Genomic DNA, 26,055 nt, shown 5'->3' with positions numbered 1-26,055 from the left:
CATTTTAAAATGTATATAGAAAATATATACTTTTACCCGTGTTCACAACCCCCCGAAAGTTTCAAATACCCCCCCCCACCCCACCCCCATATGACCACAGAAAAAAGTCTGAAAGAAACACTGTATAAACACAAAGATTGAGCCAACAAAATGTGATTTTAAAATATATCATCCAGCTAATATGATAAAGGTGAAATTGTTAGCAATTTTGGTGGTACTGCTTCTAAACTCGACCTGAACTGCTATGAATATTTTACCACACTATCCCTTCATATGACGTGGTCTTTGAAACAGATAAACTCTACTTCATCTTCCCCATGTGTCTTGGGCACGAACGGGAAAAGAAGAAGGAGAAGAAAGCGCATGTAATGTTTCGTCAAAAATATTATCAAACGTATTTTTTTCATTTAGAAAATCATACAACATATTTATACACATATAATTCATACAATATTCCTATTTACAAATACCTTACACTTTTTTGAATTTCCATAAACTAATTTTGAGTATTAGAAACCAGTGGCGTAGCCAGGAATTGGTCATGGGAAGGGTTCAAACATTTTTCCATATGTATACAATCCTATATATATATATATATATATATATATATATATATATATATATATATATATATATATATATATATATATATATAGGGTCCATGGGAGGGGTTATAACCTCCCCCCCAAACCCCTCTTTGCCTACGCCACTGTTAGAAACTAGTTTCGAGTAGGTCCTATATCATGCCACAGATAAAAGACAGTTAATGAAACTGTTTTAAATACCGATGAATGTGTTCGACAATACAATTCAGGTAGATCTAAATTATGGTATAGTATATTCGAGACCATTCCAAAAAGACGATACCAGGAGAATTGATACTTCTACGAACCTGCCACGAAATAAAGATCAAGCTCAAGATTGTTGTCTAAACAATAAGGGGAAAGCACTGAGACTTAAAGTATCAGGACACATAAATGTTTGGGACGTAAAATTAACAGTTGGACCCGGATGCATGTGTAGGTTGTTACGCCTCTATATAATAAGGTTAACAAAATAACTAGAAATAAACGTGTCAGGGTTTTTATTTCCCTACCACATAAGCGAAAACCTTTTAAAAGCTATAGGTCTAGTGTCTCAGAACAATTTTAGTTCAGCTGAAATCTTAACACCTTTTCTTTATCACAAAAATATTGTTAGTATGAAAATACTGGAACAAGCAAAGTCAAGGACGTGACAATTATGTCTGTGGGAGATATGTCACAGTTCTACCTCGGTTAATTAATTACTAAATAATTAATTATAAAAGGCATTCAAAATGCAATTTTAAAATTTAAAACGTGTATATATTATGTTCTTGGTAAGATTATTAAATTAGAATTGGCTGTGTTGAATTGAATATTTTTCCTTATAATAGAAAATAGTAGGCTTAGTGTTTTTACTCAGTTAATAATAATAGGCCTTCGTAGTTTTCTTGGTAACATACTAGTGAGTAAGATTTTAAGCTTATCTATGCACTACTTTAATAGCTTACATATCTGTATACGCTTTAATGTGACTCTTTACATTACAGTCTTGGCTCTTAAGTGGGACTCGTGAGCCAACGAGGGCTGAGATCAACACGTATGTTTTAACTCATTTCTAATATTTAATTAGATCTAGTAGTTGTCCTTAAATGACATCACAAAATGTTAGACTTCCACCTTGTAAATTAAGTATATTTTCAAATTTCACTTTTATTTTTGTCAACGTTTATAAGTTGTGATTATCAGCTTTTTTCACCTTTATTTTATTCTTCACATTTATCAAAGAAACAACGTGTTATTTAATTTTAAAAAGCAACTTTTTGTTACTATTTAATCTGCATTGGCTAAATCTATAAACGTGTTCGTCTAATGCGCACTTACACACATAAATACACAAACACACATACACATACATATGCACATGCACATTCACATACAAATGCACATACAAATGCACATACAAATGCACATAAATATACACATACGCGTGCTGATGAACATGAACATGCTCATACGCATACACACATACACATGCATACACACATAATACACACTCATACACACTTGCACGCACATAAACTCATACACACGTGCACGCACACGCACATACACATATGTACACACACTCATAAACACATGCACGCACATAAACACACTCATACACTCAAACACACACGCCAGCGCAAACACAATAACACACCTACACAAACCATTTTACCATTAACACACACCGCATAATTTTAACAGAGATGGACGGCGTATTAAAAAGTTTGAATACAACAGGACGTCATCACTTCCACCACGTGATTCAGGTCGTTCTGATTAGTCTGGCGATTTGTTCTGGAACATTGCAGTTGCTAAGCTACATTTTCACATGTAGGTTATATGTTGTCCCATACAGGGGTCGATATAAACACATACAGGGGTATACATAGACACATATAGTGTGGATATTGACATACATACACAGGGGTATACATAGGCACATATGGTGTGGATATTTACACATACAGGGGTATACATAGACACATATAGTGTGGATATTGACACATATAGGGGTAGACATTGGCACATATAGTGTGGATATTGACACATACAGGGGTATACATAGGCACATATAGTGTGGATATTGACATACATACACAGGGGTATACATAGGCACATATGGTGTGGATATTTACACATACAGGGGTATACATAGGCACATATAGTGTGGACATTGACACATATAGGGGTAGACATTGGCACATATGGTGTGGATATTGACACATACAGGGGTATACATAGGCACATATAGTGTGGATATTGACACATATATGGGTCATCTTTGACAAACGCGCTCCGAGTATTTTTAGCGCCTATTTTTAATTGTAAAAACGAGTACTGCAATTATGAAAAATAAAAAGGGAGTGATCACCCTCAAACTACGGGGGATGGCAACTCGGAATATAGACATGACTTTAATCCATTTTTAATTACTTAAACTTTTAAAATAGAATCTCGTAGAAAAAAGAATTGCGCACCAAGTGAATGGCAAATAATATGTGTATAATAGTGCGCAATATTATTAGTGCTTGATAAATTCATAAGCGTTTTTTGAGTAATCGGAAATAGCGTAAATTACTACTTCCGGTCAACGGAAATTACTCAAAATTGATACAGAACTACAAGTTTTATATAATACTTGTATATAACTCAAGTTATCGTGTTCACAGACACACATACACACACATACACACATACACATATACACACATACACACACAGACATACGGACAAAATTGCCAAACTACGTTTTTCCGACTCAGGGAGGTGTAAAACGTCGAGATTTGTAAAAAATCTCGATTTCGATTTTTTGCACGATTACAATACTTCCTCTATAGGCCTACTTCGTATACGAGAAAGTAAGGTTTTTTTCTCTATGTGCGTATAAAAATATCAGCCATACCCTGTCAATTTCAACCATATCACTTGCCTCCATTATCCCTAAAACGATGTTTCAATCAAGTCCTATTGAATATACGACTTTGTGACACCCCCTCTCCCCCATTAGAACCACTCAGAAAAAAAAAGTGACTACTATTCTCTAATATGACTTTGACTTGACTTGACTTTAACCTCCACAGGTCAAACTGTCCCACACAGCTGTGTCAGTCCTAAGACCAAGTCAAACGAGACAGATGACCAAGTCAACGTCACGAGTGGCCAGTGTGACGTCACCTACTGGAAAAACAGAACTGCGGTGAAACAAGAAGCTTGTCTTGATGGCTATGATTTCCATCTACCTGTTGAAAGATCGGCCGTTTCTCAGGTGGTTTTATGTTGGAAAGTTGGCATTGGCTGGTGGTTGAGAAATGACAGAGCTTACTTAATAAGTTGTATGAACACTGAATTATGTGTTCACCCTTTTTTTCAGAATTCCCAAACATCTCGTGCTAAGCTAGCTAGCACATCATAAAAAGCACAGGAAAAATACGCTTACAAACGGCACAAACGAGTTTTGCTTTGATAAAATAGTGTTCACTCAAACCACTAAGCACACGAGTCGGCAAACTAAAAACTAAAAATAATATTTTGTTTTCTTTTATGCAATTGTATTTGATCATTTGTGATTTTAAGTCTTGCCAACCCGGGTTGTCTCGTGCAACTTTGGTACAGTAAGTTTGATTTGATGTGTGTAGGGAGAAAGACATTTTGGAGATACGTAGTACCTAAGAGCCATAAACAAAATCCATTTTTCCAGTTTGAACTTGTGTGTGATCGCTCCAATTTGGCACGTCTAAGTCAAACACTGGTCATTGCTGGACAAGGTGTGGGGGCCATCATAGCAACTTTCTTCAGTGACCGGTGGGGCAGGAAGACGGTGCTGGTCATCTCAAACTTCGGCCTCGGCTTGTTTGGTGTTTGTATCGCCATCTCGCCCAGCTACATCTACTTCGCTGTCTTCAAGTTTATTGTGGGGGCATTTGAGCAGGTGGGTCGAGGTAGATTGTTGTTTCAGGCAGGGGTATTTTAATATTTGCATGACAGTCATACGTAAGGTTAGCTTTGCTGCATGCAATCTTAAGAATTCTACAGATGTAATTATTGTAAGCTTTAGTAACCAGGTGCTTGAGATGTAATACTGAAAGCCTGTCTTAAGCCGCAAAACGATCTACGTGGAAAAATAAAAGTCTTTAATTCCTTGTTTTGTGGTGTTATAATCCAGTGTGTAAAAAAGTAAGATTATACTTCTTTTAATCTACTGTATAAAAATGAAAGATTATACTTCTTTTAATCTACTGTATAAAAATGAAAGATTATACATCTTTAAATCTACAGTATAAAAATGAAAGATTATACTTCTTTTAATCTACTGTATAAAAAAGAAAGATTATACTTCATTTAATCTTTTGTATAAAAATGAAAGATTATACTACTTTTAATCAACTGTATAAACATAAAACATTATGCTTCTTTTAATCTACTGTATAAAAATGAACGATTATACTTCTTTTAATCTACTGTATAAAAATGAAAAATTATACTTCTTTTAATCTACTGTGTAAAAATGAAAGATTATACTTCTTTTAATCTACTGTATAAAAATGAAAGATTATACTCTTTTAATCTACTGCATAAAAATGAGAGATTATACTTCTTTAACTACAACTGTATAAAAATGAAAGTTTATACTTCTTTTTTAGGGTGTTATAATCAACAGCGCTACCCTGATGCTAGAACTGATGACCACTGGTAACCGAAAATTGTCGGCCGCAATCATCGGTGTAGTGATATCTTTCTCTGCAATGTTACTAGCCCTCGTCTCATTTTTCCTAAGGGAATACTCTTGGCGGATACTGCAAATTGCGCTCAGCACATCTTCAATATTTGTTATCCTGCAGATATTGTTAAGTAACTTTTGTCTAAAAATTGGATAATCTGTTGTTTTGTTGTTGTTTTGTTGTTGTTGTTGTATTTTTGTATTTACGTTTCGTTAGTCTTTAAAAAATGTTTTAGAAAAATTTGAATTTTTAAAGCTTTCGCTAGCAATGTCTTGCAGTAATCAACATTTTGGCAGATATCTGGATGAATCTTTGCGTTGGATGGTGGCCAACGGAAAAATCAATCAGGCTCTTGTTGTCATCAGTAGAGCTGCACGGATGAACAAATGCGACGAGGTGGTTGTTCTAAAGGTAAAGGGTTCAAACCATATGTTAAAGAGGTTGTTCCAAAAGTAAGGGGAACAACCATATACTCAGGAATTTGTTCTAAAGGTAATTGTTACAACCATATCCTAAAAAGGTTTTTCCAAAAGTAAAGGGTACAACCATATCCTAAAAAGGTTTTTCCAAAAGTAAAGGGTACAACCATATCCTAAGAAGGTTTTTCCAAAAGTAAAGGGTACAACCATATCCTAAGAAGGTTTTTCCAAAAGTAAAGGGTACAACCATATCCTAAGAAGGTTTTTCCAAAAGTGAAGGGTACAACCATATCCTAAGGATGTTGTTCTAAAGGTAAAGGTACAAGCATATCCGAAGGCCTACAAAAGTAATTTGTAACGATGTGAAACACAGATTGGAAGGTCCAGAAAATAAACCATGAATCACAAAGAAATGTGTTATTTTTATTAATTAAATATTTGAATAGAAAATGCAAAGCGTCTCTCTTTAAAAGAATGTATCCTTTACACGGACACATGTTTTTCCTTTACAGATCTTTCAGGAACAACTGAAGCAAGAAAGTTGTATGAAAACTTTGCAAGTGCTTGAACCCAAGTCTTTAGAGAACTGGAACAAACTTGAATCTTCGTTTCAAGAAGACAGTGGCAGACAAGATATTGAAGCTCAACAGAACAATGAGCAGCGGGAAATTGTGCCCCAAAAGAACAGTGATCAAACGAAAATTTTATCGCAGAAGAACAATGACCAAACGAAAACTTTATCCCAAAAGAACAATGACCATTCGAAAACTGTATCCCTAAAGATCAATGACCAAAAGAAAACTTTATCCCAAAAGAACAATGACCAAACGAAAAGTTTATCCCAAAAGAACAATGATGAAGAGGAAACATTATCCCAACGAAACAATGAGCAAGAGAAAAGTTTATCCCCACAAACCGAAGACCAGCAAGACTCTGCTTGTCAGCCAAACAAAGACTTGTTCTTGTCTGAAAACGTACTAAGTGGACGCCATCGTTTTGATGGGGTCTCTCGGTGTCAGGCAGTAAACGAACACGATTGGGTGTCCAACAAAGACGAGAACTCCCATGATGCCCAGATGACAGATTTGGTGTCGTCAAACAAAGAAGAGGATTCACTTGATGCCCAGATGTCGTTCAACAAAGACGAGAACTCCCATGATGCCCAGATGACAAAACATGAACGGATGTCGTTCTTTGACCTGGTGAAACAGAGACAACTGTTTGTGTCGTCTGTTGTAGCGGGTCTGTTGTGGTAAGGTTGTCTTCTTCTTCTTCTTCTTCTTCTTCTTCTTTTTATTTTTCCTTTTCTTCTTTTTCATTCTCAACAGTAACATTGGATAATCAATTCTCTTTTTCTACTCCCTCCTAAAATGTAACACCGTTTGATCAAACTACAAGTCAACCATGGTAGACGACCTGTTCTGTGGTTTAGCCCCTCCCCTCCTCCTCCCACCACTACCACATATATTTGTTGTAATAGGTGTGTTATGGGACCAGATACTAGACCAATTGGTGGTGGTAAGGTCTAAAGTATAGCTGTATAGCCATTGTAGTATGTCAGATATAATCTTGATCAGCAGTCATCAGTCAGACTTTTAACTCTCGGTATTGGTCGGCGTGGTCGAGTCGGTAAAGCTCATGGCTACACCGAAAAGTCTCGAGTTCGAACCCTCGGGCAGATGAGGCTCGTTAGCTGGGGACAGCCACTCTTTCAGGAGAGACAACTCCAAAGTCAAACAACTGCTGCCTTGTAGTTTGTTCTTGGTTGGGCAAAGGCTATGGAAGCAAATCCAAAAAGAAAAGCAGGCAGAAATCGGAGTCAATGGCCTCAATGGCACATAACCAGTTGACACGTATACTTAATTATGCTGGAGGGGATCCTTTCCAACACTAAACTTAAAAACGAAGAAGAAGAAGAAGATGTAGGTCTCTCACGCTTAAAATTATAAATCTCGTTAGCCAGGGAGACATAAATTTTAGAATTAAATTAATTTTTTTTGAACATGATACCAACTGATAACAAAAAACATAGCGACTATTTGTTCCTATGCCTCGCTTCAAGTTTTTAAAATACCAAGATTACTCAAATTGCAACGAAAGTTATTATTAATCATAGAATCAAACTAAGTACCTGTAGCCGTTGGGTATTTATATTATATTAATATTTTAACTGCGTTTTGGTGAATTTGTTACGGATTCTAATCAGTGTTTCTTCCAGACTTTTTTCTCCGGGGGGGGCACTTGAAATTTTCGGGGAGGGGGGGGGGGCGGTAGACTTTCTTCGGGGGGGGGGGGGGGAGCGGACACTGTTAAAAGTATATATTTTCTATATAAATTATATAAATTTCATTTCGCACGGGGAGCGGTAAAATTTTTTCGGGGGGGTTTCGCCCCCCCCCCCCCCCCCCCGTGGAAGAAACTCTGATTCTAATAAATAGTAACAAACTGTACGCTTCTTTTTTTTTAAATCACAATTTAACGTAGGCTATCTTTTTCTTTGAGCTAGCCTACATTGTTAATGATTTTAAATAACAACTACAGCGGCAGCACTTTTCTATTTATTTTGTTGTTGTTTTTTACCGATTTAGTAAGAAATATTAATATTTGGTTTGAAACATACAAGTACTAAGATGAGAAGTTGATGACCTACTTACAAGCCCTATTTATGCCAATAAACGTATCTACAACTGGTTACCATGACATGTCGTATATAAGTCTAAATAACTAAAGTTTAATGGCATTTAATGGCGACTTAACTTAAGCGCCCATTGAGGTTTGATAGACTCAGGCTAGTCCCATCCAGTTAATAACCTGTAAGGAGCTTAGAGGATTTTGTGTTGGCTTGCCATCCGGCACGCGACCATTGCATTTTGACGTGCGTTGATGATGATTGTAGTTAACTAATTACCCACATGCCACTAAGCCAGCATACGACAGGATCGTCCAGTCCGATTCTATTTATTTCAAACTATTTTTTATTTTGATTTTGTTATGTGATGTGATTCTATTTACCCGTAGACTTTTATGCGATTCTGTTTATCTATGTAAATGTTGACTGTTACGTGATTCTGTTGACCTGTAGGCTGCTATGTGATTCTGTTTACCTATGTCCATGTTGACTGTTATGTGATTCTGTTTACTGTAGTGTGTTATGTGATTCTGTTGACCTATGTACCTACAGGTTGCTATGTGATTCTCTTTACCTGTAGTCTGTTATGTGATTCTGTTTACCTGTAGGCTGCTATGTGATTCTGTTTACCTATGTACATGTAGGCTGTAATGTAGCTATGACATCAAATAAACCCAAACTTTCCATTTTCTCACAAGGTTTACAACTGCTGTGGGCTATTTTGGGATTTATTTTACTTCGACTACATTTGTTGGTAATCGATTTCTAAACTTTTTCTTAACGGCACTTATGGAGATTCCATCCAACTTGATGTTGTATTCTATTTTAGACAGGTAATTATGAATGGTAATTTCGACAAATAATTACGGTAGATATAGATAAAACTAATGACGACATGTAATTATAGTCGGTAATTAAGACAAGAAACTCTAATTAAATAAACCTAAAAAATAAAGCGATCAAACGAATTTTTGTTTCCTAGATTTGGCCGACGGATCTCCACAGGCGGGGCATTTGCAATCCTTGGGATATCTGTGCTGGCTTCTGGAATTTGTCGACACCTGCAGCAAGGTATATCACAGGTGTCTCTGACTTGTCTTTTAGAAACTTTCTTACACGATCAAACAAAAGATTGTGTAAACTTAAGTTCTTTTGGTGCCTCTTTCAATTCTAAGATTGTACACAATACTTTGAAATGTAGAATTTAATTTTGCAGGGCCTATATATTTATTTAATATATTTATTTATTTAAATACGATTTTTAAATATAAATAAATTATTTAAAACATGAAGTTCTTATCTCTTCAGTGTACAACGACGACATATTCGCCTACTTAGCTCTGGGATTTTCTCTTCTGGGAATGTTGGGTGCAAGTTCTTGTTTTGGGATTGTTTTCCTTTACACACCTGAAATGTTTCCCACAAATATCAGGTACATTTTGTTTTCCTTTACACACCAGAAATGTTTCCCACTAATATCAGGTACATTTTGTTTTCCTTTACACAACTGAAATGTTTCCCACAAATATCAGGTGCATTTTGTTTTCCTTTACACAACTGAAATGTTTCCCACAAATATCAGGTAGATTTTGTTTTACTTTACACACCTGAAATGTTTCCCCCAAATATCAGGTACATTTTGTTTTCCTTTACACAACTGAAATGCTTCCCACAAATATTAGGTAGATTTTGTTTTCCTTTACACAACTGAAATGCTTCCCACAAATATTAGGTAGATTTTGTTTTCCTTTACACATCTGAAATGTTTCCCACAAATATTAGGTACATTTTGAATATTTAAGAAGATCAGAACTTTTTAAAGTTAATTTTTTTTATAAATATCAGTTTGTATAAGATTTTCTTTTCGTTCTTAATTTAAAAAATCTAGTCGCGAAGAAGGCATCTTTCAGCCCATTCAAAAACATTTATAACAACATGATAAATTTCTAGTTGGTTACAGAACATCAACTTGTGGCCTATCTACTTACAAAATTTGAATTTATCATAGTTAACAATTACACGGTCGTATTGTTTTAGTTCTCAAGTTTGGACTAAACTCTCCGAAATAGTTAGAAGGCAACAGCACCACACAGCGATGTGGAAATATTGTGTTGTAGATAGTTGTGAAACTGGCTCATAAATCTTAAACTTTCGTGTGAATATGTATTTTCTCTGACAGAAATAGGGCGATGGGTGTGGCTTCATGTGTTGGAAGACTTGGTGGAATGTTGGCACCATTTCTGGGAGTTCTGGTGAGTCCACAGCCACATGTGGAAGATGTGGTGGGTGTTTTGATTCACGTCCTAAACCAAACTATCTTTACTTTAGTACTTGTAATTCGTCCAGTGTATTTTGGATTTATCAAAACTTAAAACGTAATTTTTTTTTTAGAAAAACCAGACAACTACTTTTTGGAATAACCAGCGCGTTTGAGTATATTAACTGTGAATATTAGTCGGCCAATATTGTTCTTGCACTCAGTGGTTTCTGAACAAGGATAAAATTAATTTTAGCCTTTATTTATTCACGCACTTCATGTGACGTTTTACGCACTTCATGTGACGTTTTACGCACTTCTTGTGACGTTTTACGCACTACCCTGTGACTTTGTCGAGTCTTGCCCCTTGTACCTGGTGTTTTTTTGGGTACTGAATATTTTTGACATTTTAATCTAATTTTTCATGTTTTATGTCTGTTCTAGCTTAGGGGAGATCACTCCCGCTTTATTTTATAGCTTCTGTATGTTATTTAATGTGATATTACACGGTTTATCCTACCCTATTTTCTAGGCTGAGCAAGCCATCTGGTTGTCTGGGCTGTTGATTGCTTCCCTTTGTACTCTCGTCTGCCTCACTCTCAGGTTTCTGCCGGAGACCAATGGCCGCGAGCTGCCGCAAAGTCTTCAGGAGTTGAAGCGTTGGTGACGTCATCTGTGCCCCAGTATTCAATACGCAAGAACACGTTTGGTTAAAAATTAGACTTTGTTCTGTTCTTCAATATAAGTGTCCATGTTTATGAGCCTCATTTCGACTCTATCATCTCTAAAACATCTTATCAATTGATGATCATAACATAACATTAACACATTCACTTTACTAAGATATTCAAGGAAACTCTTAATTAGAATCCTAAACTGTAACAACACACGAAAGCATAACATGAATTTTTTTTTGTCAAAATATTGGTCTCAACATATTCACAGGAAGAAAAGTCCAGAAAGGGGAGATAACTATTACAAACAACTGAAGTGTAAGAGTAATATTTCTGTTGTCTCCCCTGCTAGGAATAAGGGGAACACAAGGCTAGAACCCATCTTCATGCGATCCGTATGCTTCCACTCACAAGTACACTACAGGATATCAAGCGTATAAAGCCAAGGGTCAACCAGGCAAAAGTTTGCCAAAATGGTTTTTATTTAATAAGAACACATGCATCACTGGAACTTAATAAATTTGAATTAAAATTGTAACTTTTTCTGAACACCAACTAGATGTGCCATTTGTAGCCTACATGTTTGGATGTGTCTCCATATGTATGTGTAGATGAGTGTGAATGTGTTAAGTGATCCCCGAGGCGTGATTGCAGTTGTCATGAGCGTCGAGGGCGGTTTCTACAAATTAGGAACGGAATATGGTGTTCTAAAACAACTGTATGCTAGAAGTGAGTTTTCAATTCTTCACGAAAAACTGCTCTTATTGTCGTCAGTTGGCACTGAGGAAAAGTCACTACGAACCATCGCATCTTCACAGTCATTGACTGGGGGCCAAGGCTACACTCGCTGCAATTGCACAACTAAGTGCACAACAAAGCGCTGCAAGTGTAAAAATAACAAGCTGCTATGTAATTCTAAATGCCATAAAAGTTCAACTTGTTGTAACAAATGATAATATTATTGATTGAGACTATAGTACAATAAAAAATGTGAATGTTTCTGTCATTTACTTTAATTAATAATCAATAAAGACTTAATTTCATGATCCTTACGGCATTAAAAAAAAACCCAAAATCTGCTCATGAACTTCTAATTCGGACATTGGCCGGTCGTCCATATCCAGATGATCTTCTAATTAAGACTTTGGCCGGTCCACCATGGCCAGTCTGCGGATTGGCTGGCCAAAGAGCAAAATCAAGCAAAGTTTCGGACTTTGACCGACCTATGGGAGGCGATATTGGCCAATGCGCGCATTGGCTGGCAAATCCGCGCATTGGCCGACTTCGGGCTTTGACCGTAACATATAATATGTTGTACTCTAACAACACCGTGATAAACACCATAATGTGTCAGACAGAGATAAAGCTACATCTAGTTTCAATGTCCCCACTGTTGGTAAATACAAACACTTTACGCTGTTAAAACCTAGACTCGCAGTTGGTAAACAAGAAACAGCAGCAACAGCAGGTAAGATGGCCGTCAGTGAGTGGGGGAAAACAAGAAACATTACAGCAGGTAAGATGGCCGACAGTGAGTGTGGGAAAACAAGAAACATTACAGCAGCAACAGCAGGTAAGATGGCCGTCAGTGAGTGTGGGAAAACAAGAAACATTACAGTAGCAACAGCAGGTAAGATGGCCGTCAGTGAGTGTGGGAAAACAAGAAACAGCAACAACAGCAGGTAAGATGGCCTTCAGTGAGTGTGGGAAAACAAGAAACATTACAGCAGCAACAGCAGGTAAGATGGCCGTCAGTGAGTGTGGGAAAACAAGAAACATTACAGTAGCAACAGCAGGTAAGATGGCCGTCAGTGAGTGTGGGAAAACAAGAAACATTACAGTAGCAACAGCAGGTAAGTTGGCCGTCAGTGAGTGTGGGAAAACAAGAAACATTACAGCAGCAACAGCAGGTAAGATGGCCGTCAGTGAGTGTGGGAAAACAAGAAACTACGGTAGCAACAGCAGGTAAGATGGTCGTCAGTATGTGTGGGAAAACAAGAAACATTACAGTAGCAACAGCAGGTAAGATGGCCGTCAGTGAGTGTGGGAAAACAAGAAACATTACAGTAGCAACAGCAGGTAAGATGGCCGTCAGTGAGTGTGGGAAAACAAGAAACTACAGTAGCAACAGCAGGTAAGATGGCCGTCAGTGAGTGTGGGAAAACAAGAAACTACAGTAGCAACAGCAGGTAAGATGGCCGTCAGTGAGTGTGGGAAAACAAGAAACTACAGTAGCAACAGCAGGTAAGATGGCTGTCAGTGAGTGTAGGAAAACAAGAAACATTACAGTAGCAACAGCAGGTAAGATGGCCGTCAGTGAGTGTGGGAAAACAAGAAACATTACAGTAGCAACAGCAGGTAAGATGGCCGTCAGTGAGTGTGGGAAAACAAGAAACATTACAGTAGCAACAGCAGGTAAGATGGCCGTCAGTGAGTGTGGGAAAACAAGAAACTACAGTAGCAACAGCAGGTAAGATGGCCGTCAGTGAGTGTGGGAAAACAAGAAACATTACAGTAGCAACAGCAGGTAAGATGGCCGTCAGTGAGTGTGGGAAAACAAGAAACATTACAGTAGCAACAGCAGGTAAGATGGCCGTCAGTGAGTGTGGGAAAACAAGAAACTACAGTAGCAACAGCAGGTAAGATGGCCGTCAGTGAGTGTGGGAAAACAAGAAACTACAGTAGCAACAGCAGGTAAGATGGCTGTCAGTGAGTGTAGGAAAACAAGAAACATTACAACAGCAGGTAAGATGGCCGTCAGTGAGTGTGGGAAAACAAGAAACATTACAGTAGCAACAGCAGGTAAGATGGCCGTCAGTGAGTGTGGGAAAACAGGAAACTACAGTAGCAACAGCAGGTAAGATGGCCTTCAGTGAGTGTGGGAAAACAAGAAACATTACAGTAGCAACAGCAGGTAAGATGGCCTTCAGTGAGTGTAGGAAAACAAGAAACATTACAATAGCAACAGCAGGTAAGATGGCTGTCAGTGAGTGTAGGAAAACAAGAAACATTACAATAGCAACAGCAGGTAAGATGGCTGTCAGTGAGTGTGGGAAAACAAGAAACTACAGTAGCAACAGCAGGTAAGATGGCCGTCACTGAGTGTGGGAAAACAAGAAACATTACAGTAGCAACAGCAGGTAAGATAGCCGTCAGTGAGTGTGGGAAAACAAGAAACTACAGTAGCAACAGCAGGTAAGATGGCCGTCACTGAGTGTGGGAAAACAAGAAACATTACAGTAGCAACAGCAGGTAAGATAGCCGTCAGTGAGTGTGGGAAAACAAGAAACATTACAGCAGCAACAGCAGGTAAGATGGCCGTCAATGAGTGTAGGAAAACAAGAAACATTACAACAGCAGGTAAGATGGCCGTCAGTGAGTGTGGGAAAACAAGAAACATTACAGTAGCAACAGCAGGTAAGATAGCCGTCAGTGAGTGTGGGAAAACAAGAAACTACAGTAGCAACAGCAGGTAAGATGGCCGTCACTGAGTGTGGGAAAACAAGAAACATTACAGCAATCGTTAAGATGGCCGTCAGTGAGTGTGGAAAAACAAGAAACATTACAGTAGCAACAGCAGGTAAGATGGCTGTCAGTGAGTGTAGGAAAACAAGAAACATTACAACAGCAGGTAAGATGGCCGTAAGTGAGTGTGGGAAAACAAGAAACATTACAGCAGCAACAGCAGGTAAGATGGCCGTCAGTGAGTGTGGGAAAACAAGAAACATTACAGTAGCAACAGCAGGTAAGAAGGCTGTCAGTGAGTGTGGGAAAACAAGAAACATTACAGTAGCAACAGCAGGTAAGATGGCCGTCAGTGAGTGTGGGAAAACAAGAAACATTACAGTAGCAACAGCAGGTAAGAAGGCCGTCACTGAGTGTGGGAAAACAAGAAACATTACAGCAGCAACAGCAGGTAAGATGGCCGTCAGTGAGTGTGGGAAAACAAGAAACATTACAGTAGCAACAGCAGGTAAGAAGGCTGTCAGTGAGTGTGGGAAAACAAGAAACATTACAGTAGCAACAGCAGGTAAGAAGGCCGTAAGTGTGTTTTATACCTGCTGTTTTGTCTTGACACTTGGGTCGAAGTGAGAGGGTAGGGGTGGACTGGCCCGCCGGTCTACCGGGGAAAATCCCGGTGGGCCGAGGAAAAGAAACCTCGATTGGCCCCACGAACGGTACCGTAATAATCATATTAGTGTTTAGCTATTTAAAAAAAAAATCATAGCAACTTTCTTCAATTTTACCTTTTCCATTATTTCATGGCCAGGGAGTAAAATTCACAAATTTCACAAATCATTCTAATGTGTCAGGTGTATTTCCCAGGAGCTTTCCAGTTGCTAAGAAACAAATTAATTCACCATGACATAGCTTGTCATAGACGTATAAAAAACAATTAAAGTTTGTTTTTTTTTTAAATTAAATTTGATGCTCGTTGTCAACGCAATAATACCAACAAGTAAGCAGTGTTTTCTTGCTTGTTTGTCAAACATCGGATCCCAAAATCTGCACGGGAAGGTACACCAATTTAAAACGAAAGTTTTATATGGGAAATACGTATCGCAAACAAATTTAAACTTTGTGTACAAGAAGAGTTACACTGCCTCTATAACTGGGTGTGTGTTTACTGGCACCATAATAAGACACATAATTGATGGCATCATAATAAGACACGTAATTGCTGGTACCAGAACACGACACAGACGTACTAATGTATGTAGACTACATTTGTTGTAAAACGTGTTATGTTAGCATTTGATGGATTCTTGAGTTACACTTTAATCGTGACATGTGGTAGTGTGACGTTTGGCAAAAATAAAACATTAGTTTTAGAGTATCTTATCATCCAACAGGCTCAATGTGTGTTGGTTAGTTAATTTAAAATATTTAACAGATTAATTGGTCATGGCTTGTTCCGTGGACTCCGTCCTTCCAAAGTATGAGTCGTACAAATATTCATAGAGGACTTGACTTTTTAGTTTTATTTCCAACTTATCAGAAAGATTACTTAACAAAATGACAGTGATGTAGTCAAATGTTCTAATATATAAGATTATTATATGGAATCTAATCTTGTGTAGGACTCACAGACAACTTCTAATTCACAGTGGCCTGCGATTATTTTTATATAAAAAAACCTATCTTTCTGTATATAATTTATTTTATTTGTGTGTTTGCTTAAGTATGTATGTTTGTATCTTTGTTTGAGTTTCTTTTTTTTTGTGTAAACTCTCTAGTCTCCAAAGAACGTGTCAAACAACATAAGCTGTATTCGACAAAATCTGACAAAACCCATCTGCAATATCACCCCTCGACAAATGGCCATGACAAGAATGTGTCAATAACAATCTGGCTCGAGATAAAACTACTCTAGCCGATGTGCAATCCAACAATGTGGTACGCGTGGTCGGGATGGAGTGTGTATTGTTGCTAACCCGAAAGTCCCGAGTTCAAGCCCGCGGGAAGATGAGGCTCGTTAGAGAGGACAGCAAGTCAAGTAAGAGAAAAAACTCCGGAATCAAACTGGAGTGGAGTTCTTTAAGCGTGAGGATTACCAACTCTGGTTTCCTTTCGGCAGCTCCTGCGACACGACTGATGGTAAGCTGTAGAACAGGATATGCCTCTCACTTGGGTCCATCATCTGTTTGGAGAGGTGTGGTCTGATACATGGGCAACATTGATCCTTCTTATCTTGCTACTCAGGTTTTGTACTTGGATCTCCAAGGCAAAAGCATACAATTTCCTATCAGACTATCAAGCCACTTTTTTTGTAATTAATGTGTATCCGAACAATATGACTCTTGACATTATGACCATAAATATAAACCATCAACAAAATAACATCAAGATAGGTCTTTGATTTACAGGAGCAGGATGCAAAAAGTAAGTTTTCTGTTTATACAAAAAGGTTAACGGTACCATGTTAGGTGTACCATACATTGTTAAGTACCACGTTAGCTAAAATCATGTGCGATATGAACATAGACAAGAGACTACTACGGAGGTAGCACCTAGCAATGTCATACAACTGGTGTACTTAAGGCCTGGTTGTTACGTATCATAACAAGAGGAACCCTTTTGTCGGAAGTCATACAGACTTTGAAGTTGGAACCTTACTGGAACCATTGTAGCGATGAAAATGAACAGGAATCGTTTTGTTAGGAGCTGTATTGACCGGGTCCTTTTGTCACAGCCCACTTAGAAGCGGTCAGTCCGTCGGGGTCGTTTTCGAGATTTTTTTACCGTCTGGTAGATCTGCATAAATTAACAGGGCAGGTGAATGTTTTGCACCTGTACCTTAATGGCACCGTGTCGAAATTCCTAATGTGTTAGACAGAGATTAAGTAGCTCCTGCTTTCGATAAATACGTAAAGCTTTTAACCTCTGGTACGCGTGATGACTAACATAGGGAAATATTTTATTTAAAACTCTAAGATTATGTTCCACTGTATCATTTGTTCTGCGTGGCTGGTGAGTATATTATTGTATGCATTATAATACACTGTTTCATTGAAGAAATTTTAGCTGATTATGTGGTGATGGAGCTGACAAACCGAAATAGAGGCCTTCAGATTTTTAGGGGATCTCAAACTAAATCTAAAATTCTAAAACAAATTAAACTCTCCCACTCACTTGATTTTCCCTGTAAAATGATCAGCTAAAGGTTAAATGTTAAAATCTCAAGCTATTTTAAACAACGTTTAAATAAATATGAGTTGTTCCATTCGAAAAAGAAATGCGCCGACTAATTAGATCTATAGTAAATAGCAGCTGTCATCTCTTCCTGCTTGGGCATTGTTTACTCAGTTTTCTGGTCCGTTAAAAAAATAAAATGGTTCAAGTATTTCTTCCACTTAATTGTTTTTCTAAATGCTGGCTACCGCCTTTGTACAGATATGCACAATATCTTGAGACAAGTAAATTCCTAAAATATATCACGTTGGTGTACCTAAAATCTATTCAACATATGAGACAAACGGCAAAGTATGAATCATAACAGTATAGCTTCGCTTTTGTGTTAAAATTTGAAAAATAGTTGTTTTACACAGTATTAATTTATTGATCTCCTTTTCGCATGTATTCGCTTTTATGTTTGTCAATGTTTCTTCGAACTACGTGAATTTTATAAAGGAGTTTGAAAGATAGTGCTGACACTAATTTGCCACTCACTAAAGTAGTGTAGTTTGACAGAAGATGATGTACACTTTTTCTCAAATTTGTTAATGTGATTATGATTTAGATGTTTAAAATGTGTGTATGTCTTAGCTGTTAGTGTAAATGTTGTTTTTTTTTTCTTTCTCTAGCTGTAGTTGCTTTACTTATTTGCAGTTTCTTTAGACAAAACATGGACACAGTGTTTAAGTCTTTGAATAAAAAGGGACGATATCACGTGATCCAGATCCTTCTAATTAGCCTGGTCAGTTTCCCCGGAGCTTTCCAGTTGCTAAGCAACATTTTTACCTGTAAGTGTTTACATTCTCGTGTACACTTAAACAATTATTTTTTTCTCAAGCCGTCTGTATCATGTGCCCCCCTCCCCTCTTCTGTAAAATCCCAACAACCTCTGACATGACTTTGACTTGACTTTAACCTCCACAGGTCAAACTGTCCCACACAGCTGTGTTAAAACAAACGAGACAGATGACCAAGTCAACGTCACGAGTGGCCAGTGTGACGTCACATACTGGATGAACAGTACGATGGTGAAACAAGAAGCTTGTCTGGGTGGCTATGATTTCCATCTACCTGTTGAAAGATCGGCCGTTTCTCAGGTGTGTTTTTTTTATACCATCACCTTTGTATAAAGCAAGCTTATAGGATGGAATGATTCGCTTTAAGTTTATGCAAGAAATAAGTGTATATGTACGCACAGGGGTTATATTTAAGCTACGTTTAGGGTTTTAGCATCTTTATCTAAAGTCAGTTTTCAGTTTTACTTAACCACTTCTACAGATAAGTAGGCCCTACTTTTATTTTTTAAAGTTTTCCTAGTGCAAGACATCTCTAATACAGTTTGAAACTCTTTATTTTTATTTCCAGTTTGAGCTTGTGTGTGATCGCTCCAATTTGGCACGTCTAAGTCAAACACTGGTCATTGCTGGACAAGGTGTGGGGGCCATCATAGCAACTTTCTTCAGTGACCGGTGGGGCAGGAAGACGGTGCTGGTCATCTCAAACTTCGGCCTCGGTGTGTTTGGTGTTTGTATCGCCATCTCGCCGAGCTACATCTACTTCGCTGTCTTCAAGTTTATTGTAGGGGCTTTTCAACAGGTAAGTCACAGGTGACAGTTATTTAACAGGTGAGTGACAGGTGACAATTATGAGGTAACTCATAGGTGACAGTTATTTAATAGGTAAGGGAAAGGTGACAATGTCAATTATTTAACAGGTGAGTGACCATTGACAATTGTTTAACAGGTGAGTGACATTTGCTTTTGAATTAACATAAGCTTTTTAATCAGCTCTACTTCGCTAAGTCACATGAGGTTGTGTGAGGAACTCAGCAAGAGATTTATCATAGGTTTAAAACTTGGTGTTTTGCAGCAGTGTGTCTTAGTGAACGTGACTCTACATTTGTTTAGCCTATGTGTATGTTTTAGGGTGCTATAATCAACTTTGCTACATTTGTTTAGACTATGTGTATGTTTCAGGTGCTATAATCAACTGTCTACATTTGTTTAGCCTATTTGTTTGTTTTAGGGTGTTGTAATCAACTGCGCTACTATGATGCTGGAACTACTGACGACAAGTGACCGGAAGTTGGCAGCGGCTATTACCGGTGTAGTCTGGTCTGTGTGTGTGATGACGTTAGCTCTTGTAGCGTTTCTCTTGAGGGACAACTCTTGGCGGACCTTACAGATAGTACTCAGCTCGACTTCACTCTTTGTTGTCTTACAGATATTGTTGAGTATATTTTATTTTTTGTTGGCCTACACATTGTATCCTTGGCGCGTTTCTGCTATCTACACTACGCAGTGGCACCGGTTACGGCCCCTGATTCAGTTTGATAATCGAATGCTGTGTGCCAACGCGTCCTTACTGTAGGGTGCTCTTTAAAACAAATGTAGGCGCCATTGTGCTAACACTGGAGAGGCGGTGCTGCAGGTCACCCCAACCGCCGCATTATTTGATTTAGTTAACGATAATAGTAGCCCACCGTATCCACTGCGTATGGCACTCTTTAAATGAACGTAGGCGTCATAGTGCACACTGGGGATCCTGGGGTAGCACCGGGTCACCCCAACCGCCGGGGCACCAGTGTACGCTTCTGATTCGATTTAGTCAACGATATCCGTATTTTAGAGTAATAATACTAATATGTGCGGTCAAATGTTCAAATGTAGAACAGCATCTTAATTAAACACTGATTTCGCACACTTAAGTTTCAAGCCTTAAGGTGTAATGTTATTTTAAGTTATCTTTATATGTATACAGATATCTGGATGAATCTTTACGCTGGATGGTTGCCAACGGAAAAATCAAGCAAGCCGTTAAGGTCATTAAAAAAGCTGTCAAGATGAACAAATGCGACGAAGACGTTGTTTTAAAGGTAAGCGGTAATCATTGACTATGACGTGTGTAAAGGTAAGTGGTATACACATTGTGGGCTCTATAATATAAAGTACTCTATATAGACAAAATGTTTTTGTCTGCAGATCTTCCAAGATCACGTGGAACAAGTGCAGAGTCAGAACGTTCTAGAAAACTTTGATATCAAGTCTTTAGTGAACATGGAAAAACGGGAATCTTTATATCAACAAAACTTTGACACACAAAAAGTTTTGTGCGAACAAAGTAACGGACAAATAAACATGATCCTCTTTGGTGCTGACCATCAAAATACGAACTGCCTTAAAAAGAATGACCATCAAGAAACGTTATCCCAACCAGATGAACATCAAGAAACCTTATCCCAACCAGCTGACCACCAAGAAGCTTTATCCCAACCAGCTGACCCTCAAGAAACTTTATCCCAACCAGCTGACCCTCAAGAAACTTTATCCCAACCAGCTGACCATCAAGCAACGTTATCCCAACCAGCTAACCATCAAGAAACCTTAACCCAAATAGCTGACCATCAAGAAACTTTATCCCAATTAGCTGACCATCAAGAAACTGTATCCCAACCAGCTGACCATCAAGAAACTGTATCCCAACCAGCTGACCATCAAGAAACTTTATCCCAATTAGCTGACCATCAAGAAACTTTATCCCAATTAGCTGACCATCAAGAAACTTTATCCCAAACAGCTGACCATCAAGAAACTTTATCCCAAACAGCAGACCATCAAGAAACTTTATCAAAAACAGCTGACCATCAAGGAACTGTACCCCAAAAAGCTGACCATCAAGAAACTTTATCCCAACCAGCTGACCATCAAGAAACCTTATCCCAAACAGCAGACCATCAAGAAACTTTATCAAAAACAGCTGACCATCAAGGAACTGTACCCCAAACAGCTGACTATCAAGAAACTTTATCTCAACCAGCTGACCATCAAGAAACTTTAACCCAAACAACTGACCATCAAAACACGTTATGCCAACAGTCAGTAGACTATCATTACTATCAAGAATACGTAAAACAACAGAAAGACATTGGTGATACAAAACCCCATCTGGAGTTGAGTGAGTTTTCCCAATGTAAAGCTGTAAATTCAGAACAAAATTTGGTGTCTTCCGGCGAAGACAAACTCTCCCAGAATTCTCAAATAATACACAGTGAACAGATGTCTTTCTTTGACCTTGTTAAGGATAGGCGTTTGTTGGTGACGTCATTGGTGAATGGGTTGCTTTGGTAAGTGCAGCTAATTAGCCATTTTGACATCTGTATCATGTTGCAGTCATCTCATCAGGTTGTGAAATATTAATTAACCATCTGACTTAGACTTTGGTAATTAAGAATAATTAGCACTAGTGGTGGTATATTCTGGGTACTTTATAGTACCCTTATGAGCCCGTATGTCTGTATCAGTGTAATTTCTATGACTGATTGCGACGTTTTGCTAAGTCTGATGGACGATAATTGACCGCCCCTTTATGAAGGTCATAAGCAGCTTTAAGTTGGGCGTGTTATATAATTCATGTCACGCATATTTCAAATACATTTTGATGTCCGTTTGTCTATTGCGCATAAGTGCATCTAGTCTTTCAGTGTATGGTGGGGGGGGGGGCATCTCCATTGTGTCTCTCTAGAGACATTGAGATTGTACCATAGTTATTCAAAAAAATATAACATTTTGTATAAGTTACATTTTCCCAAGATCTTTTATATTTTTAGCCACCACCTACACCCATGACTAATGAATCAAACTACCACCATCACCCTCCACACCCACACTCGCAACCACAACCATACCACTACATGTTTCTATGAGACTCAGTAATTATTTTTCTGTAAGCTGCGAGGTAACTATCGACGTTCCACTAAGCAGATTTTCAAAATGCATATAAAATTGTTTAGGCCGATTTAGAGTATATCGCATACAAAATATATGTTTCCCACGAGCTTTTTTTCTCATGAGAGCAATGTTTATCTAGACTACGACCCCTTATACCCCAACCCATCTCTGAATCACTATTCTAAATTATTCTCTTTGTGTTGTTTTAAGTAATGTCAGAAATGCCTCTGACTGTTACCGTAAACCTCATAGATTGTTTCACTGATTTCATTTACCAATAATGTAGCTATGACATCAAATAAACCCAAACATGTTCGTTTTCTCACTAGGTTTACAACTGCTGTGGGCTATTTCGGAATTTACTTTACATCGACTACATTAGTGGGTAATCGATTCCTGAATTTTTTCCTAACTGCTCTAATGGAGGCCCCATCAAACTTGATGTTGTATTCTATTTTAGACAGGTAGTTCGTAGTTATCACAGTTAATTATGTCTGGGCTGGTATTTATTCAGATAATTATGTCGGGTAATCAGGGCAGGTAATTAATACAGGTAATTTATTGGCGTTAACAAAACCCGAATTGTCCTTTACAATAAGCTTACTGTTATGTTGATCAGGCAAAATGACTTGTTTCGTCTCCTAGATTTGGCCGACGGATCTCCACAGGCGGGGTATTTGCAATCCTTGGGATATCTGTGCTGGCTTCTGGAATTTGTCGACACCTGCAACAAGGTATATCACAGGTGTCTCTGACTTGTCTTTTAGAAATTTTGTGTTACCTCAGAGAGGTGGGTAGTGGATGCCTTTTAAATTTCGAGATTTAGCACTACCTCAGCTATTTGTTGTATTATTTGGGTAAAACTTCACCGAAGTTAGCTGTTTAAAATCGCGAACAGATGCGTTACCATGGTGACCACAGTGCATTTTAGTCTACTGAGTCTTCTCAATTATCACTGCACTGTGTAGTTCCAGACGCTTCGATGAGATTTGTATCAGAAAGTTTAAAATTAGTTTATAGCTCTTGTGTGGTGTGTCTGCAATAGTCATTTAAATTTAATATTGCACATAGCTAGTGAAATACAGCTGTCTGTTGAGATGTTTGCTATAGACACACAATCTCTTATCTCTTCAGTGTACAACGACGACATATTCGCCTACTTAGCTCTGGGATTTTCTCTTCTGGGAATGTTGGGTGCAAGTTCTTGTTTTGGGATTGTTTTCCTTTACACACCAGAAATGTTTCCCACAAATATCAGGTACATTTTGTTTTACTTTACACACTTGAAATGTTTCCCACAAATATCAGGTACATTTTGTTTTACTTTACACACCAGAAATGTTTCCCACAAATATCAGGTACATTTTGTTTTCCTTTACACACCAGAAATGTTTCCCACAAATATCAGGTACATTTTGTTTTCATTTACACACCTGATATGTTTCCCACAAATATCAGGTACATTTTGTTTTACTTAACCTGCAATATAATAATGCCCAAAGAGCATTCTACAGAGTCTAGCTGACTGGATGACTTATAACTATTAACGAGATAATGTCCAACCAAAAATATGACAACATCCATCTATGAATGGGAACTGAGAATGTAGCATTTCCCAGTTCAGGGTGTGCTTATCTCCAGATATAAAGAAAAACATGTCTAGTTAAGTCAATGACAGCTCCAAGCTAAGATTGTGATATTTATTCTTGACTTTAAAAATGGACTTATTATATGATTTACAATATGTAGTTGCATGCTTGTTGGTTTGTCTACAGAAATCAGGCACTCGGTGTGTCCTCGTTTGTTGGAAGACTAGGTGGGATGCTGGCACCTTTCCTGGGTCTATTGGTACGTACCGAATCGTGCAGTTGTGCAAAAATAAAAATGTGGACGCTTTAAACCTCCCCGATTTGGAATTCCACAATCTGCATGTCTGTGTGTGTGTCTATGGACGCGATAACTTGAGTACCGTTTCGAGTATTTAGGCAAAATTTCAAATCTTAGTATTAGGCCGGGGCTATATCAAATTTGTTATTTGCTATCAACCTTGAGTGTTTTACACTAACCGGAAGCGATACTTACTCTACCGTCAATCTCTCAAAAAAGTTAGGTTGTGCAGGTTTCTACCAATTTTTAAAATCTTTTTTCGATAATCGGAAATTGTACTTTACTCTCTTTTCGTGTGAACACTGTTACTTGAGTAGGCCTACTTATATTACATTTAATTTTTAGTGACCTCTAATATCAATACCTTACTCATTTTTTTTTTCGAAAATACCAATAATTTGAGTACAGATTCAATAAGGTGGATGAAATTTCATACGCAGGTGTAAGATCTTATGCTCTCTTACAATTGTTTAGGCCCTTCTGGTTACCGGAAGTAGTATGTTACGCTATTAACGATTTTTTTAAAAATGTATTTCATAGATTATAAAGAAGTATATTCTCAAAAGCAAGATGTAGTACCATCCCAACCCTTAATGTTGTATAAAAATATACATGGGGAAAGTTAGTGATCCTCTTTATTTTATAGGTTCTGTATGTTATTTAATGTGATATTACACGATTTATCCTACCCTATTTTCTAGGCGGAGCAAGCCATCTGGTTGTCTGGGCTGTTGATTGCTTCCCTTTGTACTCTCGTCTGCCTCACTCTCAGATTTCTGCCGGAGACCAATGGCCGCGAGCTGCCGCAAAGTCTTCAAGAGTTGAAGCGTTGGTGACGTCATCGGTACTTCAGACCTTGAGCGTTTAATAAAATGTGTTTAAAGTGTTTAGGCTACACAAGATGTGTTTACTGCTTATGATTAACCAATGTATTGCTGTAAAATAAAGTCAGTAGCTGATACCAGCTAAATAAAAGACTGTCGTAAATTTTAAAATTGTTATTGTCAACCCCGGCATAATGTTTGTCAACTTGACAAAATTATTTTCCTGCCCTACTGACGGTCAGGTTAACAGGGAAAACTTTCACAGCCTGTAGCCAGACAAGTACATACTGCAGTGAATTCAGCAGGCAATCTTTACAGTTACATACACATTAGATCTAATTTATAACAAGAAGGCGTTATATATATACAACAGGTTAGCAGTATAACTCCCACTTCCAGCGCACTTTCCATACCCCACCCCTTCCCCCTCACCCCCCCCCCCCCCCCCAAAAAAAAGAAGAAAAAACCCACTATAGTGCTGCTATTTATTTCGTCACTACTAGACTAAGAATGATCTAGAACTAGTATCGATATTTTTTTTGGCACCGCTGACGTCAGCCCTAAACAAAGCTGATTAGCAGCTAATTATTTTACTGGCACGTCATCATGTCGCTCCACACTTTAAAAATACACTATACACACACTATCACACACACACACACACACTCACACT

At 38.0% G+C, this 26,055-nt stretch overlaps 2 protein-coding genes across 3 annotated transcripts; both read left to right on the top strand.

Annotated features, from left to right (window-relative positions):
- The first annotated feature begins 1,328 nt into the window (after nt 1–1,328).
- Nucleotides 1,329–11,305, top strand: LOC131950561 (organic cation transporter-like protein). Of its 2 annotated transcripts, XM_059312778.1 has the most exons (13): nt 1,329–1,360; nt 1,574–1,623; nt 2,274–2,402; nt 3,653–3,837; nt 4,270–4,500; nt 5,213–5,415; nt 5,569–5,701; nt 6,222–6,961; nt 9,037–9,171; nt 9,321–9,409; nt 9,647–9,770; nt 10,518–10,590; nt 11,128–11,305. In XM_059312778.1, the coding sequence occupies exons 3-13, from the start codon at nt 2,276–2,278 to the stop codon at nt 11,260–11,262; spliced, it is 2,175 nt and encodes a 724-aa protein (XP_059168761.1). In that variant the 5' UTR covers nt 1,329–1,360; nt 1,574–1,623; nt 2,274–2,275; the 3' UTR covers nt 11,263–11,305. The 2 variants fall into 2 exon arrangements, with proteins under 2 accessions (XP_059168761.1, XP_059168763.1); XM_059312780.1 differs by lacking the exons at nt 1,329–1,360; nt 1,574–1,623 and adding an exon at nt 1,389–1,488.
- Nucleotides 11,306–19,982: 8,677 nt separating this feature from the next.
- On the top strand, nt 19,983–25,527 carry LOC131950562 (uncharacterized). Its single transcript, XM_059312781.1, has 8 exons — nt 19,983–20,172; nt 20,705–20,819; nt 20,926–22,067; nt 23,001–23,135; nt 23,317–23,405; nt 23,806–23,929; nt 24,447–24,519; nt 25,260–25,527. The coding sequence occupies exons 1-8, from the start codon at nt 19,994–19,996 to the stop codon at nt 25,392–25,394; spliced, it is 1,992 nt and encodes a 663-aa protein (XP_059168764.1). The 5' UTR covers nt 19,983–19,993; the 3' UTR covers nt 25,395–25,527.
- The last annotated feature ends 528 nt before the right edge of the window (nt 25,528–26,055 follow it).

The sequence above is a fragment of the Physella acuta genome, unplaced genomic scaffold, assembly GCF_028476545.2.
Source record: "Physella acuta isolate Inbredline_101_S28 unplaced genomic scaffold, ASM2847654v3 ptg000770l, whole genome shotgun sequence".
NCBI lineage: Eukaryota > Metazoa > Mollusca > Gastropoda > Physidae > Physella > Physella acuta.
Note: the sequence above shows the minus strand (reverse complement) of the source record. Positions and strands in the feature narration are given on the sequence as shown.